Raw genomic sequence first — 27,065 nt, forward strand, 5'->3', positions numbered from 1 at the left:
CACCAATACTTTTATTTTGCTTAGGTAAACAACACATCAACTGGATCTATTTTTTATTCAACTTCATAAATGTCTTTTTATACTTTTTTTTCACCATCATATTATCCTGAAGCCTCAAATCACTCATCATTGGTAAAAGTCACAGCCTACATGGTTCCATGCTTGAGGTAATACCTTTCCAGTAAGTTCTCTCTCTAAAGGTTGTGGAATACCTAAACCTATATTGTGAGTTTAAATTGCTTCCCTCATACTTAAGTAACTGAAGGAAATCTTAATTCTGATTTCAGTTTGTTTGTTTTTTTAATCTATCTTCAGCTGGAAGACAAAAACAGACAGCTGCAAGAGCGTCTAGAGCTGGCTGAGCAGAAGCTGCAGCAGACAATGAGGAAGGCAGAAACCTTACCTGAAGTGGAGGCTGAACTGGCTCAGAGAATTGCAGCTCTGACTAAGGTACTGCTCTGAGAAGTAGGTTCGCTTCAGAAGCCCCATTGTTTAATATTGATTTGCATTGCGATTCCTCACCTCAGGGACAAAACAAAAATTGTGTTGAGCTGATTTGAAAGCAGATGTTTCCTGATAAGTATGTGCCACAAGTTCAATATTAACCAGGAGTAGTTTCAATGCCATATTTCTAATTCTTACCATTTTGATAACAGGTAAAGTAGCTATCTGTTAGGTAGCCTACACTGTACAAAGGAGTCATATATTTTCAATATATTCCAGGTATATGCAACAACAATTATTTTTGTTCCAGTAAGTGCTATAAAACAAATGTTAATGGCAGATGGGATGATTTGTACATCATAAATGAAGATGACTTGCAGTACATACTTACAAGGCTTGTTTTGAATGATTCTTTGTATTTGCAAAGACAAATGTGAAACTCTGAAGACTTCAAAATGTGTTTTTTTGTTTGTTCGTTTGTTTTTTTTGTGATAACAAAAAAGGTAGCTTTCTTTCAGAAAAATAAGAAGTTAAAAATAAATTTTTGGTAACATGGCTTTCATATTGGCCACTAATATTTTAAGGTGTGCATGTGCTTAATACTGGAGTTCGAATGTTACCTGTCATAAGGACATACAATGATAATGTATACATTCTTACTATCTTAGAATCAGACAAAGAAAGTAAAATGCATTTAAGAGACTATTACATATCATTCTGATTTATCTAAGCTGTCCTTTCTCTATTGCCAAGGAATGTTTCTATCTATTTATATGCCTAGTCATTTTTATATGTAATGGATTTCTTTTTCAAATTTCATTTATAGTAAAGCCTTAAGAGCTGAGCACCTCATTAATAAACTCGATTATAAGTAATTTAGTTAAAACATAGAAGCATAGAAAAGCTTTTTTTTCTTTTTTCTTTTTTTTTTAAAATTTTATGAAGGCAAGATCATTATTCAGTAATCAAGATTTTGTGCTGTCCACTTTAGGTTTATGTGAATGGGTGGGAATCTGAAAGGCAGACCGAAAATGGTGGGGGAAAAAAAAAGAAGAAACAGCAAAAAGAGAGCCTTGTGAAGTACTAAACAAATATGACTGCATTTTAACAAAAACTCAGGTGCACAAAAGAGCAATCCCTTGGCAACTTAACATTTTTTTTCAGTTGTTTCTGGTTCAACAAATATTCAGATATTCTAATGCCATTAGTAGTTTAAAAATATTGTTTTTTTTATTTTAAGATGATTTTTCCTGAATAATTTCTCCAGCAATTAGGCACCAGTAAGTATTTTGCAGTCTCAAGCATGTCTTTTCTTTCAACTGCATTTTTCCTTGAACATATACTTGAACGTATATTAATGACAAATATTGTAAGAAGAAATTCCATTTGTCATGCAGAATAGTCAGGGACTTCCAGTTGTTATCGTGACCATAAAGCTGCAGTATACATCCCTGTTTGTCTTCTTGCATTATTTCATGGGATGCAGTTAAAGAACTGTGAACAGAGATGATGCTCCACCCCATTGCACATTGATGTACGTTACCAAAGTTTTTGCCAAGAGAGAAACTCTAATGAGTCTATTCAGCTATAATGCAAGTTCATTCCATCTCTCTCTGATTACACCCAAAAAAATTAAAATAAAATAAAAAAATAAAAATTATATCTTTTTGGGATACATGCCATGAAGAAGGATGTCAGAATTTGTCCAACAGGCCATATAAGTCTATAGTTTATATGTTGTGTATGACATCTTTGCCTACTGTAGAGCTTACTAAAGTGCTGGTTTGGCAGCTTTGAAGCTTGAGGTCCAGTAATTTTCATGAATCACATAAATGCAGCTTGGAACCTGCCACTGCACCTTAATTAAGTAGTTTTATATTGGCTAACTGGGATACTGTTATGACCTAGCTACTCAAAGAAAGTTGCAAAACCTACCTGAGGGGATGAATAATGCTAGGTAATTTTGTCTGTGTTGAGGTTTGTTCCAGAATAAACATTGTTAGTAGTGCTCAAATTAACTGGCTTCAGACTACCTTAAGTCTGTCTACCTGAGCTATGGTCACTGCAATATCAATGTATACTAAGTAGAGGAGTCCCCTGAATCAACTAGCTTATTTACACTGGGGGGGAAAAAAAAAAATCTGATTCTCCTTTCTTTTGTACTACCTCAATGAAAGTGGCTTCACTGAGATTAATGGGGTTACAATCATGTGAAAGAGGTGAGTTAAGCCTAATATATTTTACATGTTTATTAAAGGAAAATGCTACGGGATAACTGGAAACCTTGACTGCTTCACTGTGGTTAAAAATATAAGGCCGGTTATTTACATATGGACATAAAACAGAACAAACACATTCTGGATTTGGGTGTGATATTTTTTTCTCAAGCTTAAAATATGCATGTTACAATTCTGTATTCAATTTATTATCCTTTTCCTCATAATAAACCTGGGTTGGGATTCAGCAAAAGAAGGATGTGGAATGAGATCCTTCTATTGTGTCAGTTTTAAAACATGAGTGTTTTTTTTGTTTGTTTTTGGTTTTTTTTAATATGGGCTAGTGAATGTCTTTTGCTACTTTTCCATGCCCAAACTAGTTCATAAGGAGTGAACTTCCAAAAGTTTGGACTGTACAGTGAACTCAGATAAGTACTCATAAATTTACCTAAATTATTCAAACCTTTCTTTGGCTTTGTTTTCACTGTGTTCTGCCCGTTGGGTGAGCAACTGGAGGGTTAGTCAGCCTGTGGCAAACTAACCTGGAACAGCATGATCCCATGTACTGTGCTGTCCTGCCTGGCCGTCGCACTGGCATTCTGTCTGGTCATGAGAAGTAGCGCAGCTCTCGGCATGAATCCCGAGGTAGAAACTGCCATGACTCATTGAACCACCTTGTACTCACTCCCACAGTATTGATCTGATTGCCTGACCTGGAGAAGAGGCAGTTGGTAGTAGAAACAACCACCCTCGATTATTAACTAATCCTTTCTTTATCCTGGAAGATGTTTATTTTCCTTAGAAGGGACAGACATTGGAGCATCCAGCATCTTCAGATGGTTAGTTTGTCAAACATGGTTTCTGCTTGCATGTATTTAAGGAGGGGTGTAGTAGAGACAATCAGCATCCACCTACTTCCATTTGGTCACTTCCACCAGCAGTCACTTTCCCCTTGGGCGCTTGTGCTGCAGAGGTACCATGTCACTTCTCTGATCACAAAACAGCAGTCAGTATTTAACTCCATCCTTCCTGTGTGTGGGTTACCAGAAATATCTGTAGTACTTCATAGCTGCATTAGGGAAGCACTGAGATGGAGGAGAGGAAATTGAAGCGCCAGTTGTATCATAGTATACAACTATTATGTAACATAGTATCATAATCATAGTAAAACATATTTAGCATAGTAACACATTCAGTTTATTTTAAAGGTGAAGAAAAATGACATGAAAGTTGGAGGCAAGTGGGTCATGATGCTTGTTTTGTGATGATGCAGGGATCTGGTTTGTATTAAGTAGGGAAAGAGCTGTAATAAATTGAAATGAGAAGGGCTGTAGAGGTAAGGATGAAAAGTGGACAGAGAAGGTCTCCTGCAAGCAGTGGATATGGTTAATAAAAAAAAAAAAAACTGAGAAAAAGGGAGAAAGATAAGATGATATATTGGCTGGAGAAGGAAGTTGACTGATCTTTTGGAAGTAGAGAAAATCTTGAATTGGGAGGGAAGCCCAAGAAACTACTCCACATTTACAACAACTCACTGTCTTCTCAAACCACCCCTCTTCTTGTGTCTCTGCTTCCACAGAAGATTTTGTCCTTTTTGGTAAGAGGAAGAAGTGAAAGAAGCAATCTTGACAGAGCTATAAGGAAGGAGTTCCTTACTAAACATACCAGGTGTAGAATGTAGTGAGGAGGCAAAGGAGGGGCAAGAATGTGTGGATATCTAATAACCAAAAGATTGGGTATCAGGAAAAGGGGTGACTTAAGCCAACACATTTTATGTCATTATTTGTAATGGGCTAAAAGTGAGCATATAATCAGTAGTTGATAACTTTTTGAGCTGTTGTGGCTCAGTCACCACGATCACCTGTTTTCACCACCAATTGCATAATAGCATAGCTCACTTCAGTAATACATTATTTCATCATTGAATAACTCACTAATTCAAGAGAGAGACAAAGGAATATGTGCCATAAGAAGCCAGTAGAAAATATGGAGACAACAGGTGTTCAAACATCAAGGTCTCAAAACTGTGGAAATTGGCTTGTACCACTAGAAAAGTTGAGATTTGTTCCTGCAGCTCAGCATGAGGAAGAAAAAATTATAGCACCTGTATTATACAGGTGTTTTCTGCATCAGTATGATTGAAATTGGATTTTTTTCAACTACAGTGCAAAGACCTAGAAAATGTGCAGTGCCAACAGTAACAGATGATGTGAAAGCAACATTTTTTTTGTGGGCGCATTAGCAGCAGGAGCATCAGCAGAGTTTTAACAGGGTTAGAGAGCAATAATACAAGCTGCTTCGGTATTCCCTCAAAGCAAAATTTTCCTGTCTATTACTGGCTTATACTGGCTATTTCTTTGCTATGTCATAGCATATAAAGTGCAAAGTGAGCATTAAGACTCATGCTGGTATTTCATAGGGCTCAGACATTGTTAGTTCTTGTCCATATATTTTTAATCCAAAGATACACAATTTCAGAAACCTATTTATAACTAAATGTGCTGGGTAAATGCTTTAAATGCTAATTGCTGAATACCACATCATATATACCTCCCATACAAAGTACTAGAAAAAAGGCATTTATGTCATACTTAAAAACAAAAAAAAAAAAGGGGGGGGGGGGAGAATGTAGGGTGAGATTTGCTAAGCAAGTAACCAGATAAGTACATTTTAGAAAGTTTTAAACTTAATTTACCTTTAGCAAGGCAAGTCAGAAGACATGCAGCTTCCGTTTAAGAAATTTGGAGACCACAGTTGTCTCTTCTGTCTTGGTTCTTGCTATAGGAACATGACTAACGCAAGTGTCTGAGCCTCTGCCTCATACCTAGAACCAGTCAATATTTTTAAAGTAAACTTTTAAGTCTTCAAAAGCTCTTATTCCAGTGGGAATTTTAATATGAAGTAAAGTAACTGTAAGTATCATGAAAAAAGGTATATGTTACTGAATAAAAGGTATATCTTACTGAATTGTTAATGCACCAGGAAGTGATGAAATAAGCAGAATTAGATAGATACAAGAATCTTAAGAGAACGTGTTTTTCTTTCAAGAACATTTTGTATGTACTATAAGAATCGTACATTCAGATATTGTAGTTCTGGAAATAATTGTACTTATCCTTTTCCAAGTAATAGTTAGGGCTAATACCACAATTGTCTTATATATTGAGAAGACAATTTACACCTAAGAAATAAGCTATGGCATTGTTTAGACTCAAAATCTTTTTTTTTTAATTTGAAAAATGTGAATAACATATCTATCTAGACTGGCTTCTAAAGGACTGTTTATGACAGATAGCCCCACATATCAGGAGTCTTAAATCTAATTTGAACCTAGAGGTTTTAATTCGATTATCTTCATATTTTGCATAAACCTGAAATTAAATATATAAAAGCAGTCAAGATTAGGTAACATGTTTAAAGTTTTCAGTCAGCTAATGAGTCTTCTAGGTTGTTTAATTTTGTAGGCTAATACCCTCAAATGCATTCTATATCTTCCTCAATGAAAGTAGTTTCAAAAGAAGTAGAATTCCTTATGCCTTCTCCATCATCAACTCAGAGCTTTGATTTCAAATCTTCTCCTGGCCTTAAATCTTCCGTAAGGGAAGGCATTGAACCAGTAGTGCAGTCAGGACTCAAAAAGGGGAAAAGTCTGTCTCCTGTGGAGATGAAGTTTGGTCGCTTCATGGAAGGGATAACATGACCTGTTTTTTTTGTATCCTCAGGGACTGAAGATTTTTAGTCCTATCTTCCTGTTTATCCAGTTTGGGAAAGGAAGTAGCACATTAGTACTTCTGTGCTGAAACAAACTAATATTTTAAACTCAAAGATAAGATGAAGAAAATCATAAAGGGATTGTCACAGGTCCAAGTCATAACAAATTGGCAGAGTAGTTTCAGATAATGAGCAAGTCCAGATAAACAGTAGGCCTGCTTCATGATCAGAAACAATAATGGCACTTAATAAATGAGCTTAGTTACAAAGTATACTGACTTCCACTTAAATTTTGCAAGTATCTGAGTTTTGTGAATATGTGCAATTTCAAAGGAATGTTAGTGATCTTCAAAGTTATGATTTATTATTGTATTTATAAAAAGCAGGATTTTTTAAAAGAATGTCTTTGTATCAAAAACTGCAGTTTGTATAACTCAAGATCATCATTTTCTATCTGATCTTTTGGTCCTGATAATACTACTAAGTTTAAGTTATGTATAATTTCAAGTTACAATGTACAGCTGGAATTACGTTGGTATCTATTCCTAATTATTCTGACAAATCATAAGTAGACTGAAGTCTCTGAAAAAATAGTCTCACTAAAACATATAGTTGTAGAATTATTTATTGCTCATATTAAAGTTTGCTTATCTAAAGATGGAGTTCAGAATCTGTTTCTGAGAGGGTAAACTTGAGAGAGTGAAATACTCAGCATTTGACGGTCACAAGCTCACAATTCAATTTCATCAGTAGCACTGTCTATACGCCTTGTGCGTATTCCTATTTCCATAGCAACAAATCTAGTATAGCATTTCTTTCTTTTCTTTTCTCATTTTGAATGATAACACAGGCTTGTTTGATATGACAATAACATGAATATTCATGTTCTGCAACATGTTCTGTTGGCCTAATTAAGGTCGACTCTGTCAGAAGTAGTAATGAATCTTTGGATGGATTACCATTTCTATATTCAGTAATGACTTTTCATTCCTATTAATGAATTTTTATTTATAGGTTCTTCTTTTATCTGATGACCTTGATCTTGCAAAGGGATCCACCAGGGTGGATCCTTTCAAAGGGATGAAAACCATATCGTTTATTTGGATAGAAGGGCTTACATAGCGTATTCTAAAACGGAATACTGAGTCTTGGCTTTTTCTCTTCTGACGTTCTTTCTGTTTCCTAGAAAATAGGGAATGTACCACATAACATTGCACAGTTCTGTAATTAACCAATCCATTAATTAGTATTTATGCATTGTTTTCATTCCTAGAAAATGATAGAAGAATTATAAAGGACTTTCTGACATTGGCCTCTCAGAGTCCTATTCTGGTGTTTGGTTTGCCATAATTCCAAAAAACATTAGATTAGACAGTATTGCTTTGAATTCACTCTATAGTAATATGTCATCAGCCAGCCATCACTAACCTTGGACTTTCATGTATAGATTGATAGCTTTTTAGCACTCCATTATTTTTCAGTTTCTCCATATCAATTGCATCATATTCACCAAGTATCAGTGTAGTTTATTCCACCTAAAAATCTGTCAGTTAAAACTATTAAATTTTCAGTCACACTTTTCTTTTAAGCATTCTGTGCTGTGTTCTGTTCAGTGTCAGTGTCTTTAGTTCTGATTTTTCAATTTTGTCCCTCTCCTTTTCCTTGACTTGTTAGTCTGATCCAACCTCTTCTACCTCATCTGATGATTATCAATATATTATGGAAGCTAAACTACAAGAAATGATCTCCATACGTAGGAAGGTAGTCCTACTGGACTTTACTTTCTATTGCTAAATAGAATCCATTTGATTTGTTTTCATTTTTTTAACTTATTTTATTATTTTTTTTATTGATAATCAACCATCGTGCAGTTCAGTGCTTCAGGAGCTTACAATTTTACGATGGCAGGTTTGTGTTCAAACCATGCACAGTCTGCATGTTACATTTGGCTGATTTCATTGCTCATAAATAACTCCAATGTTTTGCTGATGCTTGGATGTAACAGGCATTTGTAGCTGACACATTTCAAGCAATGCTGTTCAGCTGCCTGTTTAAATAGTTTCTTTTCTGAAAACTAAGTTTGCAGTTAGTAGTAGCTTGCTTTATGTTTTGTTTAAACTTTACTGAGATAAAGACATACAAAGACATTTAAATTACAGAATGAGTCTTTCTATTTTTTACAGGCAGAAGAAAGACATGGAAACATTGAAGAACGTATGAGACACTTAGAAGCTCAGCTTGAAGAGAAGAATCAGGAACTTCAAAGGGTACGTGTATTGCAGACAACTTCTGTGTGCTTTTCCTCTTTTAATTTGTCAATACATTACTACTTATGCACTCCAGCATACAAATCGATCTACTGGTAAATGTTTTATTTATAGCGGTGATGGTAGCATCTTCCCATTTTATTCCACTGCCTTAATAAACTAGTTTACACCCACTCACAGCTTTCAAAGTATTCTGTTGAAACAAAAATTAATGTGCATTAGTTAATAACTGTAATCAATTTCATGTGGAATTTCTTTAAATGTGTTCAGCTACCATAAAATCTTTACTTTTTAATGATACAAGACTGTGCTGGTTAATTTTGGACCCTACAAATCTGTCTTTTCTATTCGATGTTAAAGGCAAGGCAAAGAGAAAAAATGAATGAGGAGCATAACAAAAGATTATCGGATACTGTAGACAGACTTTTGACAGAATCCAATGAGCGTCTGCAGCTACACTTAAAAGAGAGAATGGCAGCACTTGAAGAAAAGGTACTGTACAAACGGCAGAATAAAGCTCAGCTCAGTAAAGATTCTCCTGTACGAAACATATTCTACTTTTATCCGGATGGAGGTATCATACTAATTTTGTATACAATAAATACGACTGCAAATAAAGTCTAATTTATACATTCAACTCCTAGTTTGTGTATGAGCTCAAGAGTCTTTCCATGACTACTCTAAACTGGACATTCTGGGTATTATGAGTCCCTGTTTTGTCAACAGGGAGCCTGATGAAGAGCTGGTAAATGACGGGCCACAATGCATTACAAGGCAGTGAAAGAAAGGAGATCACAACCGAGGAGTGGCCAGGTCTCAGATGTGCTGTCATTCCTGAATTTTAGCTTACTGATTTTACCTCACTTCCTCTGTAAAGAATAACATGCTGTCACCACAGAAGAAAGAGGGAATGTTATTTACAGATATTTTGTGATGTGCTAGCTCTCTGTGAGACCTAACTAGCCTGTAAAATTTAAATTGTGAGATCTTTTTATTTAGTCTCCTTAATCCCTCCCTCTTCTACTGATTCACCTTTAGTTTGATCCAAGGGAACCTTTCAGTATCTTCACTTCAGAGTCTTTCACACGATATACTTCTGGTTTATATCATGGAAACAAAATGTCATAACAAAGCAAGAAATAGGCCTGCCAAAAGAAAAAGTGGGCAAAATAGCTGTGTAAGCATGTGACAGTTGCTCAGTTCAAGAAAACGACAACCTTTTTGCTGTTCTTGAAAAAACATGTTCATACATGTTTGGGTAATTTAAGGTGTCTTAAATTTAATATATACTCAAATTGAAGCTGTAAATGATTTTAATTTTACAGTCCAGTGAAGCTCATTTCTTACTTAAATTTGCTATCTTGTGTATAGAGGTTACATGTATATGGCAATATCTGATATTTAACATTTCTCCGATTTTTCTTCTCTTTTGTCTTTATTCATTTTGTTTATAGAATGTTTTGATTCAGGAATCTGAAAGTTTCCGGAAAAATCTGGAAGAATCTTTACATGACAAGGTACTATAAATAATGTGATTTTATCCATTTTTATCAAAATTTAATTTTTTTTCTTTTGACCTACGGTATATTTACTTATACAAATATCATGTTAAATTTTCCTGGTATTAAGGATAATTCCTTTAATCACCAAGATGTCTTTACTAGCCAATGAAGGTCCCTAACAAGTCTTCTGAGCTAAGTTTATAGCTGAAATCCTAGCCTCGGGAAGTCAACACTAAAATTCATACTGATTTTACTGGCTCTGTAATTTTTGTTCTACCAGTTTTAATTCTGAAAGGAAAAAAAAGCCTTGTTTAACAGGAATTGTATAACTGGTAACACTTTCATAGTTAAGAATGTAATTTCTTGTTTTGATGTAATTCTTCTTAACAGATGCATTGGCATTATGCTAAATATAACTGAAAATGGGCTTTCTTAGTTCATTGCAAATTAACACCTAATACTGTTTAGTGAACCAGTCAAATTAATTATAAATATTATTCCAATTCCAAATGTTAAGATTTTGTTTTGAAGTAATACTTGCCTTGAAGGCAGTAGGATACACAAATACAGTATGTCTTCACATTCACAAGAGTGTTTTTATAGCATATTAAATCTACTTAAAAGAATTTTTAAAGCATAGCTTCATTTAATACTAAAATAAATACAAAATTCAGTATCTAAAAAAAACTACTTTGAGAAAAATATCAAAAGAAATATCTATTCAAATCATTTGTCATTTTCATCTACATTCAGATAACTTTGTAGAAGGGCAGAGAAATATTCAAATTAAAGTCCCAAAAAGGATCTTGTGAAATTGGTTGGGTTCTTGGCTGCTGCAGACTTTTTTGTGAATCTAAGCAAGAAATTTGGGACTTATTTTAATGGAATCTAAGCTACAGTAACTCCTCTAGTATGGCTACTACTGTACAATAATGGTGCTATAGCATGGTGTAGTTTGTTCACTGCCATTTGGATTGCTCATTTGTAATTATGCCCCAGCAACTGCTCTACTTGCCTGCATTGATGTAGTCTTTCCACTGCCATTTGTTTTGTCTTTGTGAATTATAAGAGTGATTTTGATGAAAAACTTTCTGCAGGAGAGGGGAAGGAAATGCAAAAGACTTCTGCAAAATAAGACTTGTAGGTGTTATCATGACATTCACAACATTGCCCTTACGTTCTTCACTATTGCCACGTATTTCCTGTCTTATTACAGATGGCTCAAATGTGATTCAACTGTAGCAAAATCAGGATCATGCTTCACCATCAAGTTACATGACAAAAAAGACATTTCTAAAGCTCTGTCAAATGAAACAAAAGTTTCTACCACAGAATCTAAACTTGAATTATGAATACCTTTTTTTTCTCTTGTTTTCTTTTAACCTGGCATGCAGCTAAGCACCACACAGCCATTCACTCACTCCCCCACAGTGGGACAGGGGAGAGAACTGGGGAAAAAAGTAAAGCTCGTGGGTTGACATAAAGACAGCTTAGTAGGACAGTATGAACCTGTCCTGTCATCACTTCTAGCTAATGGAAAAATGGTAGGGAGACCTGTACAATCTCCTCTTGATGCATATGTCATATTAGCAATAAAGAGACTTGAATGAGTTCAGTGCTATTTCTTATTATACTCAGTGTTACATTCAGTGTAATTTATCTTACTTGTTTAGCTTTGTAAGGTTAATATCTCAGAAAGTTAAAAGTACTTTGGGTTAAAAGTACTTTGGATCACAAGTATATCTTACTTTTCTGATTTCCAGGAAAGACTTGCAGAAGAAATTGAGAAACTGAGATCCGAACTGGATCAAATGAAATTGAGGGCTGGTTCTTTAATTGAACCCACATTGTCAAGGTAATATTTAACAACAAAAGTTTCCTCCCTTTGAATTGAAAGAGAACATAAGCATAAGTGTCAAGCCTTTACAACAAGAATGCATTCAGACCACATATAATTATGTATTTCTTTAAAAATATAAGATCTGTGGAATGATTATTACTGTCGCTTTTCACTTTTTTTGTAGGTAACTGGGGCTTTATAGCAATGAGAATACACTGAAATATTACTGTGATTAAGGAAAGTCTTTGAAATTATGGGATGTTTTTAAAAGCATAGCCAAATACCCATTTTCTCTCAGTATTCTGTAATAACAAAGTTGTAACCATCATTGTTAATACTAAAGCTGCTCAGTATATTTAAGGCCATATATATTTATTCTATCAATTACACCTAACATTTTATTATTATTATTATTAGCAAGAAGTAGCACAGCTTTGCCTAATGTATAGGAAAAGATCACAAAACTTGAACTAAAGATTAAGGCAATATTCAGAGTGTTCTGACAGTAAGAGTGTTCTGACAGGGCACTGAACATTGTCTCTTTGTGGTGGAAAAGCAATATGGGAACAATAGTGAGATATGTACTGTAGAAACTGTACTAACAGCTGAAATGAATTTATTATTCTAGAAAGGCAGCCCTTCTTGCCTAAATGTATCAACTAAACCTCAAATGTATCAACCCTAAACCTCAACTTTGTGTTATCATTTGGAATAATATTTTTCATAAAATCATAGAATATCCTGAGTTGGAAAGGACCACAAGGATCATCAAGTCCAGCTCCTGGCTCCACACAGCTGGAGTACTATTTCATTTCTAATAGACTTCCCCCTGTCTGGAACAGGGAAGTTTCAGCATTAAATACTTATTCTTCTCAGTCCATATTTAGTTCTATATTTGCAGGAGTTTGTTCTTTCAGAAGAATAATAATTAAGCTGGGCAGCAGATAAATATCTGCTGCCAGAGACGAACCTGGGTTGTTTCTTATTATCTACCAACTTGCTGCACAAGTACTAAGTATTTATATACTTATATACATACTAAGTATGTTATCAAAGCAAAGTTCTATTACGGCAAATATTGTACAGACTTAGAAAAGAGTCATGGCCCTAATAGGTTTACAATATCAGAGGGGAGAGACATACAGATAGATTTAAAACAAAATGAATCAAAAAATTATTGCCTGGCAATGTAGATAAAGAGTTTAAGACATTTGTAGCCCAAGCCCAATTGTTATCAAGATTTCTTATTAGTATAACAACAAAAGCAAGTTGTAAGGAATTCTTAAAAAGGTAATTTCCTCCTCCCCCTCCACCCCCGATATTATGGAAGCCCCATGATGGGAAGCCTAAGGGAAGGTAGACTGATGGCTGCACAGAAAGAACATTTATGACAACAGTAGGAACTGTGGTGCGTGCTCTACCCAAAACCTAATTTCTAAAACACATTCACTGTCCATGAAATTTTAACATCTCTGGTTTGATTTCTGTGACACGTGCTCACGTTTCAGGAATTCCAGTGCCAGATATTTTATTCATTTGTTTTCTTGCAGTATTTATAAAAAACAAACAGACGGTGTTAGCCCTTGAAATCCATCCATTATTATTTTGGCTTTGTCAAAGTACTTATAATACCAGTACTTATAATACCAATCTTCACATTTCCCATTTATCAATTAATAGATACCACCGTTGTAATATTGGATTATTTTTTTAATTAAAATGGTGTTTGAAATTTGAGACCAATGCTACAGTCTTCAAAGTGCCAATATTTTTTAATTCAAAATAAGTTGTTCTTAAGGAAAAGTAAATCTCTCTTTTTAGAAACAGATACATAACTAGAGCCCAGGGAAACAGTCTGCACTTTTCAGCAGAGATATATGTGCTTTTCTGAATGATTTCCTTCATTTAGCTTTTCTTATGTTCAAGATTAAAGCCATCATTTTCTTCAACATTTTTCCCAAGTGAGAAAATTGTTTTAAGAACAAAACTTATTCCTATTTTGTTTCCCAAAACTGATTATTAACATTGCTGTGAACCTTGTAAGTTGTCTGTAGCTAATTGTAAGTATTTTCCCAAGTTTAAAAAAAAAAAAAACTAAGTAGAACATGAAACTCTCATTTTATGCTCTTATAGTGAAATGGCAAGCTTATTTAAGGAGTCACTATAAACAAAAGTGGTTGATTTAGTATAGTATTTGTTACACTTCATTTTTCTACTATAATTATACTATTCATATATTTTTATGTGGAGATTGGTTATGTGTTAAGAGCTAGAAATTTGACAGGTCTCCACTGCTGTGGTTGAATGCTTAAATGGTGTACACATCCTTGGCTCTTCCGCATCTTCTATGCAGCCCAGAGTCACGTTGTTTCTAATAGCACCAAGTAGGGAATTTTTACTGCTGCTATTTTATCAAGGACAGAAAGGCCAGTGACCACTGTCTGCAGCCAAGAAAAGATATGCTGACGTCATCGAGTATATGCCTCACCACAACATCCCAAGACTTAACAGGACTACAGGAAAAATTTGGGGTCAACCATCATTATTCCAGAATATTTCTGAAGTATGGGCCATTCTTCTTGTTGGGGAGAGAGCTGCTGTTTTCAAAACCATAGTCATGTCTTGAATATATTTTTATGGAAAATGTCTAGGTACTTGTTCTTAGGTTGCATCCCTCATAGCAGTTAAATTTCTCAAAAGTATTATCAAATAAACATGAATCATTCATAAACTATGCTATGTATCACAGGGCAGTTCACTAATATTTTTATAATGCTGAACTGTAAGAATGTGTTATAGATAACCTCACTCTTGAACATGTATCATTCTTACAGTGACCTCAAGCATTTTTATTCAGGGAAGTAGAAGAAAAATATACAGCACAGTATATTTAGCAGCCAGTTCTGCTAATTGTCTTGTCCTGATCTCTGCTTGTTTTTCATGTTGAAGTTTTGGACTGCAAGTTCCTACTGCAAGTTGTTGTTTTCTACCTTAGTTTTCTAGTAATATCTTATAATGTTCTTATAATATGATTTCAACTTCTCACGTTTTTGTTTTGATTTTTGTGATATGTTTTTGTCATTTATTCTCTGATACATAGAATCATAGATTGGTTTAGGTTGGAAGGGACGTTAAAGATCATCTAATTCCTGCCATGGGCAGGGACACTTTCCACTAGACCAGGTTGCTCAAAGCCCCATCCAACCTGTCCTTGAACACTTCCATGGATGGGGCATCCACAACTTCTCTGGGCAACCTATTCCAGAGCCTCACCACCCTCATAGTGAAGAATTTCTTCCTTATATCTAATCTGAATATAGCCTCTTTTAGTTTAAAACCACTACCCCTTGTCACTACACTTCCTGACAAAGAGTCCCTCCCCAGCTTTCCTTAGGCCCCCTTTAGGTACTGGAAGGCAGCTATGAGGTCTCCCTGGAGCCTTCTCTTCTCCAGACTGAATAACCCCAACTCTCTCAGCCTTTCTTCACAGGAGAGCTGCTCCAGCCCTTTGATCATCTTTGTGACCTCTTCTGGGCCCACTCTAACAGGTCCTTCTTACATTGGGGACCCCAGAACTGAATGCAGTACTGCAGATGGGGATCTCACAAGAGCAGGCTAGAGGGGGACAGTCACCTCCTTTGACCACACTCTTTTTGATGAAGCCCGAGATACGGTTGGCTTTCTGGGCTGCAAGTGCATGTTGCTGACTCAAGTTGAGTTTTTCATTCACCAGCACCCCCGGGTCATTCTCCTCAAGGCTGCTCTCAATCCATTCTCCACCCAACCTCTATCTGTGCTTGGGATTATCCCAACCCAGATGCAGGACCTTGCACTTTGCCTTATTGAACTTCATGAGGTTTGCATGGACCCACTTCTCAAGCCTTTCCAGGACCCTCTGCATCCCTCCCTTCCAGCATGTTGGCCACACCACACAGTTTGATGTTGTCAGTAAACTTGCTGAGGGTGAACTCAATCCCATTGTCCACGTCACCAACAAAGATGTTAACCAGCACTGGTCCCAGTACCAACCCCTGAAGAACGCTACTTGTCACTGGTTTCCACTTGGATATTGAGCTGTTGACCACAGCTCTTTGAGAGTGACCATCCAGCCAATTCCTTACCCACGGAGTGGTCCATCCGTCAAATCCATGTCTCTCCAATTTAGAGACAAGGATGTCATGCAGAACAGTATCAAAGGCTTTGCACAAGTCCAGGTAGTTGATGTCAGTTGCTCTTCACTTATCCATCAATGCTGTAATCCCATTGTAGAAGGCCATGAAATTTTTTAGGCCACCAAATTTGTCAGACAATAATAATATAATCCACATAGTAATATAACTCACATAATTTGTTTATTAAAAAATCTGTGTTCCTCAAGTGGTCATTGGATTGTTGTTTTTTGTTATTACTACTACTACTATTACTACTGTATTTAGTCACCCAGTCTATTTCTTTGACTCTTTTTTCAGGCCTCACCTTGACTCATCAACAGAGTTGAGGTATTCTGTGGGCTCACTGGTTGATAGCCAGTCTGACTATCGGTCAACTAAAGTGATAAGGCGACCTAGGAGGGGACGGATGGGAGTACGCAGAGATGAACCAAAGGTTAATCCCCAATTTCTTTTCATATATTTCCTAGTAAGAGCATGTTTTTCAGGCTAATAAGCTTTTGGTTTGTGTATTTCCAGAATAAGTAAATGAATACTTACATGTATACACCAAGTTTTTTGGCGTTTTTTTGTTTTGTTTTGTTTTTTTAATATGTATATATACTCGGATATGAGTATTGTACTAAAATGAAGGCAGAAAATATTGAAATTCAGACATCAGAGTTCAAACATGCTTGATTATCTGTCTTTTCTCAACATCTTCATAAATTTTCCTAAGAATTAACTTTACACAGCATTAGAAATTGTGTGAAAATACTTTACATCCCCTGCAATGCCAAATGCCTTCTTGCTGCAAGTTAATACCACAAGTATTAACGGAGAATTAATCATTGAATAAGTATTCTTAAATGTTAGTTGCTTTCCTTTCCCATTTTATAGTTCAGCTTTGCAGTTGTTTTCCATGGAATAAACCATATATATTCTAATTCCTGGTTAGGTAAAATCACTTGGAGATCATGAGTGGAATAGGACACAGCAGATTGGCGTTTTGAGCAGCCATCCATTTGAAAGTGACACTGAAATGTCTGACATTGATGATGATGATAGAGAAACACTTTTCAGCTCCATGGACCTCCTGTCACCAAGTGGCCATTCTGATGCCCAGACTCTGGCCATGATGCTTCAGGAACAGCTAGATGCAATCAATAAAGAAATCAGGTATGTAACCTTGAACCAGCTGTGGTGGTGTTCTTGTTTACAGCTTTAAGGTCTCTTCAGTGCATGAGTTCAGATACCATTCATAATGACTAGGGGACCACTTGTACATTTAAAGGATTAATAATGTGTCTGCTTTTCATATGAGAGTATTTATTGAGTGAAAGTAACATCGTTTTCTTCAATTCCCAACCGCAGAAAAAAATAAATGTTTACTTTCAAAAAATGTTTCATATAAAGAACTGCTTGGCAATTGAAAAGAAATATAATAATAACACTTGGCATATTTGACAAATCTCCCTCCATAGTCCTCTTTTCATGTTTTTTTTTTTTTTTTTTCCCTATTCTGCATAATTCTACCTGCTCACTAATGACCTCTTATCTGAAATACTTCAGTGCTGTTCATGGTTTCTTCTGGTGATTATTCCTATGCTACATCTAATAGAAGCCATGTTTCCAAGACATGGTTTTGATTTTCTATGGAACCACAGAATGTGATTTATTTTTTTCATGCTCCAAGGTTGACTTCTAATGCTTGGAAATAGGCAGTGAAATGAATGTGTCTCGCTAAATTCTGTGCAAAGGTAATGGACTGATAGAAAATCCAATAACATATTTTAATAAAGTAGTTTTTATAAACAAAACCATGTTTTAAGCTGAAAACATTCTTACATGTTTTTCATGTAAGATAACTTTTAAAAAGTTGGTATGTCAAAAACATCCTCTCGTTTCTGTAGAAGGAGATGATGAAGTTACTAAACGTATTAGTCATTTTCTGGTAATTTTATAGACAGAAAAAGTATGCTTAGAAGTATAATCAAAATCAGATTACCTTCTGCCAGATCTCAAACTTTCTTTGAGCAAGGTATCTTTAAAGACAGAACTCTATTGAAATTTATGGAATTTGAATAACTTTTGCATTCCAGGGGAGACCTTTTGTTATAGATCTACAGCTTTCAGTTTTCACTACTCCCAGAATTTCTTCATTTAGATGGGATTTTACCCCATCCTTTATTACACCTATCAAGAAAGAAATGTAGAGAGAAATTTTGTTGTTGGGAGACTAAGTCTCATTAAAACAGTGTATTTAGAGCATGTGTAGAAGAGGACTTTATCCATAGTTTCTATTATTACAAAGTCAGCACTGTGACCAATTCAGGAAGCTGTAGATTCAACAAATATATAAGTTTTAAAAGTATTAACATTTTAAAAATTTAACAGGTAATTAGCAACCTGGTCTATTGTGTGGTGTCCCTGCCTATGGCAGGAGGGTTGGAACTAGACATCTTTGAGGTCTCTTCCAGCCCAAACCATTCTGTGATTCTAATTATATAATACTATAAAATATTTTGACAAAGAATTGCACATGAAGGTAACATAGATATTATTTGTGCCATCTTGAGTCAGATCATTGTTTTATTAAACAGAGGATCTTGACTTAGATGGTAGGTACAGTTTTATGTCATGAAAGGAAGAAAAAGGGAGAAGTCTTATATAGCCTTTTTTGCTGGAGGTCGTGTGAGAGAAGTTTGTTTCCCCTACTGATAAGCTTATACTGGTATATAGGCTTTTATTACCGTCACTAAAAAAGCAAGCCTGATTCACAGATTCGGTATCTCCAGGCTTCGTATTTTTGTAATTTTACTTAGATCTCTCATCCTTTTCCCTCCTATTTGCAAAAATAGATTCCTTCTAATGTGGGTTTATGAGCAAAGAACATCTAAGCAAAACTAAAGAATCCAGTGGAAAGATCCTGTTGAAGCTTTGTACGTCTAAGAAACTAGTATTTGTCGCCAATAAGAGCTATTATAACAAAAATCACTTAAAAAATTAATACTTTAGAAACTTTCATTTTTTCATCAGTTTGTAGGGATGAAACACAAATTGTTTTGCATGTTCTCTTTTTTGTTTTGTTTGTTTGTTTTTTTAATGTGGATTATCCTAGCAATTCCCTTCTCAAAGGCCCAATTTCATTTGACTTTAAATTTGTGTTTATGCTTTAGCAACAGAAAATCAGACGAAACCAACTTTAAGAGTGGAATTAGTTTTCTATGGTAAATCAGATTGTTAACTCCCCCTCTCCTGCACTTTCTCATTTACAAAGAAACTAATCTTTCTGACATGTCATACATCAAGTCTTGTTGTTGGGCAGATTCTTCCAATTGTTTTTGAGGACAGAGGAATTAAGAAAAAGGATTTTGTAATTCTGGTGATTAAAAACATGCTTTTCAATATTTTGGGGTTGATCTATGAAATTCATGTTTGATTTTTTTTTTTCTTTTGGATCTCATTTGAAAGGAAGTATTTTTTAAGTTTAGTTTTGGGGTATTCAGAAATGAAGGAAGAAATTATAATGAGAAATTAAAAACACAGTCAGTAGTGGGCATATATAACCTCTGTTGTACGTATATATTGTATGCCAATGTGAGTCTCTGTGCATATGTGAGACAATGGAAGTACCAAGGAAGAAAAATTTGCTTTCAGAATCAGAGAATGCTTTTAGAGTACTAATTCTGGCCTAAGTTGAACCGTGTTCTTTTATTTCATAAGGTTAATCCAAGAAGAAAAAGAGTCAACAGAACTGCGTGCTGAAGAGATAGAGAATAGAGTGGCCAGCGTGAGTCTGGAAGGCTTAAACCTAGCCAGAGTCCACCAAGGTACATCCATTACTGGCTCAGTGACGGCATCATCACTTGCAAGCTCATCTCCTCCCAGTGGACACTCAACTCCTAAACTCACACCTCGCAGTCCAGCCAGGGAGATGGATAGAATGGGGGTAATGACACTGGTAAGAACCTCTGTGATGCCCATTTTAGGTGTGATATTTCTAGCATCATATTTTCATTGTATGGATGGCTCATCTCTCTAATTCTATATTCACCTCTCTGTCATACAAACAGACAGTAAATTCCTTAGAATATGGACATCTGTGATTTTTTTTTTGTTATTGTGTTTTCTGAGCATTACGTGATTCACCAGGGACATCTTGATCTGAGGATCAAGGGCATTCAGCACAAAGGCAGTGGAAATAATAAGAAACAGAACTGATCATTAGAAATACTGTAATTAATATATATGTGGAAAATGCTTTCTAATGAAAAGCTCTGAAGTGAAGTATCTATCACACAGTGGGGCTATTGGCAAGTTTAAACCTCCAGGAAATGTGTAGCAGACATTAAAACCTCATTATACTTGCACCAGTTTGTATGTATTCTTCATGACAGTATGTCAAGCACACGAAATAGGTGCTTCTTTTTTTTCCAATAATTCATTTAACTGGTATATTTCAACATTACCAATAGTTTGCAATACCTAGACACCAAATTATTCTGCAAAGAAATTCTAACATTACTGTACCTTTACGCACATATTCTGAGATATGTCTATTTTGATTTGAAAGGGGATTTGCAAAAAATAATAATAATAATGATTTTGGTTCTAGACGAAAAGGAACTGCATATAGTCATGTAAGTCAATGTAGCATGTGTCAACATATTCTGATGTTCAACTCTAATATTGATAAGAAAGCAGACACAGAGTGTGGTGTTCAGTGTGGGCTACAAACTGAAATTTAGAGCCTGAGTGAATTCATCTACTTAAGCACTAAGAAAGAATAAAATCAAAGCAGCCCATTATTATGATGTCTGATATACAGTGAGGAGAATAGGATACGTGTAACCCCATTTATTTCTTGCTGTTTCTCTGGTAATCTGAACATGATCAGTGTCCTTCTACAGTCCGCTCCTGGGAAGCAGCAGCAATGGTTCCATGTGGAGACAAGTGTCCACTCATGGGGCCTCTCAGCAGAGGGGAAATGAGCTTTGATCTCAGTCAGAAAGCAGAAATTAACTCTCCTAGCTGAAAAGGTTCCCTAGCTAAGAACAGCTGGGAGTGAAGCCCAGCTATTCAACCTCCATGTGGCTCCTACTCAGGTGGGAGTAGAATTTTTGTCTATCTTCATCTAGTTGAATATTCCTTCCCTGCCCTCTTTCTGGAAACTGACAGCTACTTGTACTCACCTGAACCCATTTGCTGCCTTCTTGGGAACTAAAGACAGCAGCTTCTTATTGTGAGAGGAGGTCATGGCTGGCAGGTGTGACAGACCGAGGCACTGTTTCTTTTTTCTCCCCCTGGTCCCCACTGCTGAAGAGCAGAAATTAAGATGGTGGTGGTGAAAACCATTGTTGAGAAGGTGGATGTACAGGCTGCCATGGTGCCACCCACTTAACCAAAGCAGCACCTTCCTCAATGTGCAGTTTGACTCCATCCACCATTTAAGCTAAATAATTTGGCTACAGATTAATGGCAATGGTTAAATTGACCTCCCAGCTGGCACCTGTGCTGCCTAGTTGCCTTGATTTAGACAGTCAGTGTGTTCATCAGATTCAAATACAAAATGGCAGTATAGACTCTACATTTCATGTTGCTATGGCCTCACTGGCATCCAGCTGTAGCTGGACTAAAACTCAGATATGTCAGTATGAATTGCAGCCAGACTCTTGGCATATCATAACCCATAAAAGTAACGCCATACAAAGCACATACATTGATCATTTCAGGACGCTGCCCCTGCACTGTTTTAGCACGAGTTGAATCTTGAGTATCTCATTACCTTCCTGGCTGGGGACAGACACAGCACACTATCAGACATCCTCCAAGTGGGAATACTTGAGCTGGGGAAGAGTTAAGTAATTGTCTGGTCTCTAGAGCCCAAGTTACCAAATGCTCCCATAGGGGTTGGCTGGAGGAGCAGTATCACAGGATTTTCCACATCTCAGGTCTATGCAACGAAACATTCTGCAATTTCTTCAGCTCTGTTTGTATGAATGAAACATCTACCAAAAAATAAAAATGAAAAGGGGTTGAACAAAGCACATTCTATCAGATTTCTACCGCCAAACAATGCTGCAGTACAGAAGACAGATGAATTTGTATTCATTGACTAAAGGTGCCAAGCTCATTAAGACAGGGTAACTGGAGAGAAATACCACTTTTCTGATGTGGTATTTGTTGATATTTTGTGTGTATCCTCGGTGAATCATTGATTAGTTTGTAATATTATAAGAAACTGCAAATATGTTTTATATATATATATATGTATGTTTGGGGGGATGGGGTTAGTGTAAGGTTTTATATGAAAAATCCAAAATTAAAAACTGCTATCATAAATTTGGAGTATCCTATTCTTTGCTAAATTTATTAAAAGAAATGGGATTGTAACTTTGGAAAAAATAACTGCTTTCACAGATAGTGTATTTGTAAAGGGTTATCTTATGTTATGACACCACATTTATAATAAGTATATGGTATGGGTAGTCTTAAATTAATGAAATACCTATTTCATGATTCTGAATGTCAGAAGAAAAAGTGTGTTGTATTGTTATGCTCAAATAAGATTTATTAATCATTCTTTTTTGTTGTTGCTGCTTTTGTTACCAATTTAAGCCAAGCGATCTAAGGAAACATCGGAGAAAGGTATGATACTGGCTTTTTAAAAGCTTGGGAGAGTGCTTTTGCCATATTCCTCTGCCATTTAAATAAGCGGGTCCTTCCCATGTGCTGCACCCCTTTCACTACTTTTCATCCAATACCTGAACGTAGTCATTTTAAGACTACCTCGAAAGGCTTGCAGGGGTCACTGCTACTGCAAGAATCAAGGCCCACTAGCGATACTTTGCAGGAGCCTCTACAGCACACACTTAGAGGAGATACAGTTAAAAGCAAAGTGTGGGCACAAAAGAATTACCTTCAAATGTATTTTGGCCATTTTTAATGCTGGCGGAACCAAAGTCAGATTGCTTGAAATCTTGTGGAGCAATATAAAGGTATTTGCAGACTTGGAGCTGAATATGGTAATTATCTTTACATGAGAGGAGACAGTATTCAAATTAAATTATTATTTGTTGTGACAAAACTCCTTTTTTCATGCTTATTTTCAAGTGCTTTGACCATTCACTTAACAAACTGCAGAGGGAGTAGTCTTGTTTATGTATTTACCTTCTCCCTTACTTCCCTGAGAATTTTGTTTACATGAATAATCCTGCTTAATGAAAGAGGCCTGCTCATGCATAAGGTTATTTTCATGTTTAGACCTTTACTGGATCAACCCATTTGGGATAAAAGAAATTAATTTTGTCTCCAAATGTACTCTCTGTCCTTTCAAATATGTATTTCAAGCTGCCATGTTTAGGCAATTTTGTTATTTCCCAGTGGTCTTTTTAAACAATAAGAATCCTTACAATTTGCTCAAAAAAAACCTGCCCTTGAATCCAAACATGCTTCAGTTCAATTGACAAATTTGTGAAATGTATGTTGAAAAATTCATGAAAAGGCATTTGGCTCTCAATGTAGTATCTATCCCCCAGATTGCAGTAGTTGAAGAAGATGGGCGTGAAGATAAAGCCACAATCAAATGTGAAACTTCTCCTCCTCCAACACCCAGAGCTATTAGAATGACACATACCCTTCCTTCTTCGTACCACAATGATGCCAGAAGGTAAGATGTCCATACCATGAATCAGTACTTCACTTTTACCACATATTAGTCTCTTCAGATCATGTTGTTTACTCTAAAATGCCCTTATTTCTTCACGTTTCTTCTTGGTAGTTGCTTCCTGTACCATGAAAGAAACCTTTACCTTTGTCTCTTATGTGATCTTGATAATATGTCAGTGCTAAAACACATGCTGTATATTTCTGTTTTAAGGTGTAGTTTTGATCACTACTAGAAGTAGTGATCCTGCAAATCCTAGAAAGACAAATAGCAGGAATATCCTGTAATTGTCATCAATGGTTCTTAGCAAATTAAAAATATTTATTTCCAGTCTCGTATTGCTCTGCATATTGCTAGATTACTTAAGGAGCAAGATGTGATTAATTGTTTCATTTGTGGGAAGATTATTACTAAATTATAACCAATTCATTTGTTTGCAGAGCTGCTCAGAAGAAAATAAAATTAAATAATAATAATAATAATTTGTTATCTGTTCTATTTCTTTATTATCATTCATAGTAGTTTGTCTGCTTCATTGGAGCCGGAAAGCATTGGTCTTGGCAGTGTCAATAGCAGTCAGGACTCCCTGCACAAAGCTCCCAAGAAGAAAGGAATCAAGTCCTCAATAGGACGCTTGTTTGGTAAAAAAGAGAAGGCTCGACTTGGACAGCTGAGTAAGAAATTTGTGGTACCAAGTCAAGGTCACCACTTCACAGTCATTTTTCCATTTCTATTTTTTGCTTCTTTTCAGTTTTCTAATTTGCTTTTTGTTCTCTTTACTCTGGCAAAACCTTCCCATTAGACTCCATTGTTATCATTAATTATACGTCAGGAGTTTGCTATGACTATAACACAAATGAAAGCAGACTTCTGACACAAATTACTAGCTCAAATCACAAACTGCTACCCTCTTCACTGCGCCTGCTGCTTCACTACTTTCTTGAATTAGGTTAAAAATGCTAACTGAGTCTTCTCAAATAATCAAAATAAAGAGGAGATAAGAGAGAATTAAGCATACACTCCACTCTAAGGGGTATAAGTATGTGATATGGAAGATCCTTGCAGGTGTAGTTGCCTTTCTCACTGCAGTGTGTCAATAGATGTCTGCTAGTGCCTTTCACCGCTGTCCTCACTGTACTTTTGCAATTAGCTATGCTGCCTATGGCAACACTTTGTTTTCCTCCTATTTCTTTTGCCTTTTTCCCTAGCCAAGATCTTTGTCTAATTCATGCCTGGCAAAATTTTTCTTCTGTGATGCTCCATGAGGTATGTCCACAGCAAATGCAAAAAACAGTCATGCCTCAACTTTATTTAACAAGTATTTAACTTCATTTAGGTAGCAAAAGCAATGGAAAGTTAAGTCACAGTTAAGGCACAGGCTCATAGTTTATGTACCCTGACTGGTACATCTTTAGCTGCAGTCTCTATTGCTAGGCTATCTGATTTAGCTAGATTAAGATTAGCATACAGGTGCATGCTACACAGGCATAAATTTAGTAAAATAAAATAGAAATGATACCTCTTTCCTAGTCACAACGACGTCAGAGTACAGCTTTGTGAGGCACTAAATTTTTACTGGCATGGTGACAACATAACACCTACAAAAACTTTTAAAGGTTTGCAGTAAGTGTAAATGCTTAAGTGATACGTAGGCCTGAAATAATAATAAATTGAAATATAAAAATAACAATACCACCTAAATTCATATTGACATATGATATTAACGAATGCTAATCCCAACTTAAACAACTAACAAACCCATTACTAAAATCCTACAACATAAAATTATGCAATATTAGGATCAAAATATTAGAGTAAAATCAAAGGACTGAGCATTCTCCATTTACACCCCAACCTTTTTCCTATTTATATTTTCTTTAAAAAATAATAATAATTTCTAATCTTGATTTAAATTCCTTCTTTTCCTCACTACAGTAAGAATAAAACTGATTTATTCAATCATCTTCATAGTTTAATGTATTTCAGGATCCCATTAAATGGATCTCTCAAATACACCTGCATGTCGCCATCTGCACTAATGGAGAATTTTATAACTTTAGTCTGTGGTATTAATTCAAACCTACATTCCATAAAACCAATTTTATTAATACTGATGGATTATGTATAATAATCTGTGATTTCACAGTAACTCAGGAACACAGAGGACAAAGATGTAATAAATATGCTGGTCTTCCCTGCAATTCCTTGCGATATGAACAAAAATAAAATAACACCTTTAAAGATTGCCTCAGGAGCAATATAATCTGGCAATAGATTAATTTCTTATAATAGCCAACATGATTAATAAGCCGTATGCATAATTGGATAAAGCCTGTTTGTAATTCCCAACACCAGTTCGTGAAATTACACTATTAGCTATTAGTGAAGATTTGCAATTAAATGAATTTTTTTGTGACAACCATCCTTTAGCTCAATAGCAAAAATTTCAGTACAATGCACGTTTTAATTAAGCAAATTAGATTTACAAGCATATACAAAAAAAATACAGTAACTAAAAAGTAAGAACAAAATATTTTAAGAAATTAAGAGACATTGTTGAGCAGCTGAATTACAGAATAGTTTTCCTCATCTTAATTTTTAAGATAACAAAAGACAAAAAATATTGTGTGGCAGTATCCATTCAGTAACTGTTTAAAGACAATAAACAAAAATTAAAATAGTGGTAGTAGTTGAATCAATTCCATGATAGGTTCAATATCTGTGCAGCTCTATTAATAGCTGCACAGATTAATAGCTCTATTAATAGCTCTATTCATAGTAAAATAATGTCACAGAAACCTAAATAGTAAGGCATATCATCATTGCATTGCAGTTAGTATATTTATATGTTTTTCATTACCTAATTCTTTAATTCAAAATCAATAAATGAATATGATTTGACTCTTTTCTTAAATTAAACTTATTCTGATTTGATATAGATACAGACTTCTTATATTTTTGAATATGAAAAATACCTTTTATTCAATAGAACACCAAGTAGTACAGAGGCAAAAAACCTGATTTTGAGCCTCAGAAACATTAATTTGTTTTCTTATGTGCATATTTGCACATGCACACAATTATGTTTAAAGGAACAATTTAAAAGTTCATGGCAATGCATGGGATATTAAGGATCCCAGTGATATTATTATACACTGCATGTACAAATAATATTTCTGTAGCTGGTTCCATAATGTCTCTTAAATAACGTGTAATATATACTCTCATCTAAGAAGCAATATTGGAACCTCCAAAGTTTCATTAACTT

At 35.4% G+C, this 27,065-nt stretch overlaps 1 protein-coding gene across 13 annotated transcripts in view; it reads left to right on the forward strand.

Annotated features, from left to right (window-relative positions):
- Positions 1 to 27,065, forward strand: part of PPFIA2 (PTPRF interacting protein alpha 2) — a 335,497-nt gene that overhangs the window by 268,373 nt on the left and 40,059 nt on the right. For 8 of the 13 annotated variants that reach the window (XM_040558390.1, XM_040558388.1, XM_040558404.1 and 5 more), the window contains 12 exons: positions 316 to 450; positions 8,046 to 8,132; positions 8,555 to 8,638; positions 8,999 to 9,130; positions 10,093 to 10,155; positions 11,904 to 11,995; positions 16,450 to 16,585; positions 17,087 to 17,307; positions 19,855 to 20,092; positions 22,750 to 22,779; positions 23,670 to 23,800; positions 24,317 to 24,471. In XM_040558390.1, coding sequence (XP_040414324.1) covers positions 316 to 450; positions 8,046 to 8,132; positions 8,555 to 8,638; positions 8,999 to 9,130; positions 10,093 to 10,155; positions 11,904 to 11,995; positions 16,450 to 16,585; positions 17,087 to 17,307; positions 19,855 to 20,092; positions 22,750 to 22,779; positions 23,670 to 23,800; positions 24,317 to 24,471 — 1,504 coding nt within the window. Of the gene's footprint in view, positions 1 to 315; positions 451 to 2,857; positions 3,306 to 8,045; positions 8,133 to 8,554; positions 8,639 to 8,998; positions 9,131 to 10,092; positions 10,156 to 11,903; positions 11,996 to 16,449; positions 16,586 to 17,086; positions 17,308 to 19,854; positions 20,093 to 22,749; positions 22,780 to 23,669; positions 23,801 to 24,316; positions 24,472 to 27,065 lie in introns of those variants that run through there. The other 5 variants (XM_040558421.1, XM_040558430.1, XM_040558457.1 and 2 more) reach the window with 3 other exon arrangements.

Source organism: Cygnus olor, chromosome 1 (assembly GCF_009769625.2).
Source record: "Cygnus olor isolate bCygOlo1 chromosome 1, bCygOlo1.pri.v2, whole genome shotgun sequence".
Classification (NCBI taxonomy): Eukaryota; Metazoa; Chordata; class Aves; order Anseriformes; family Anatidae; genus Cygnus; species Cygnus olor.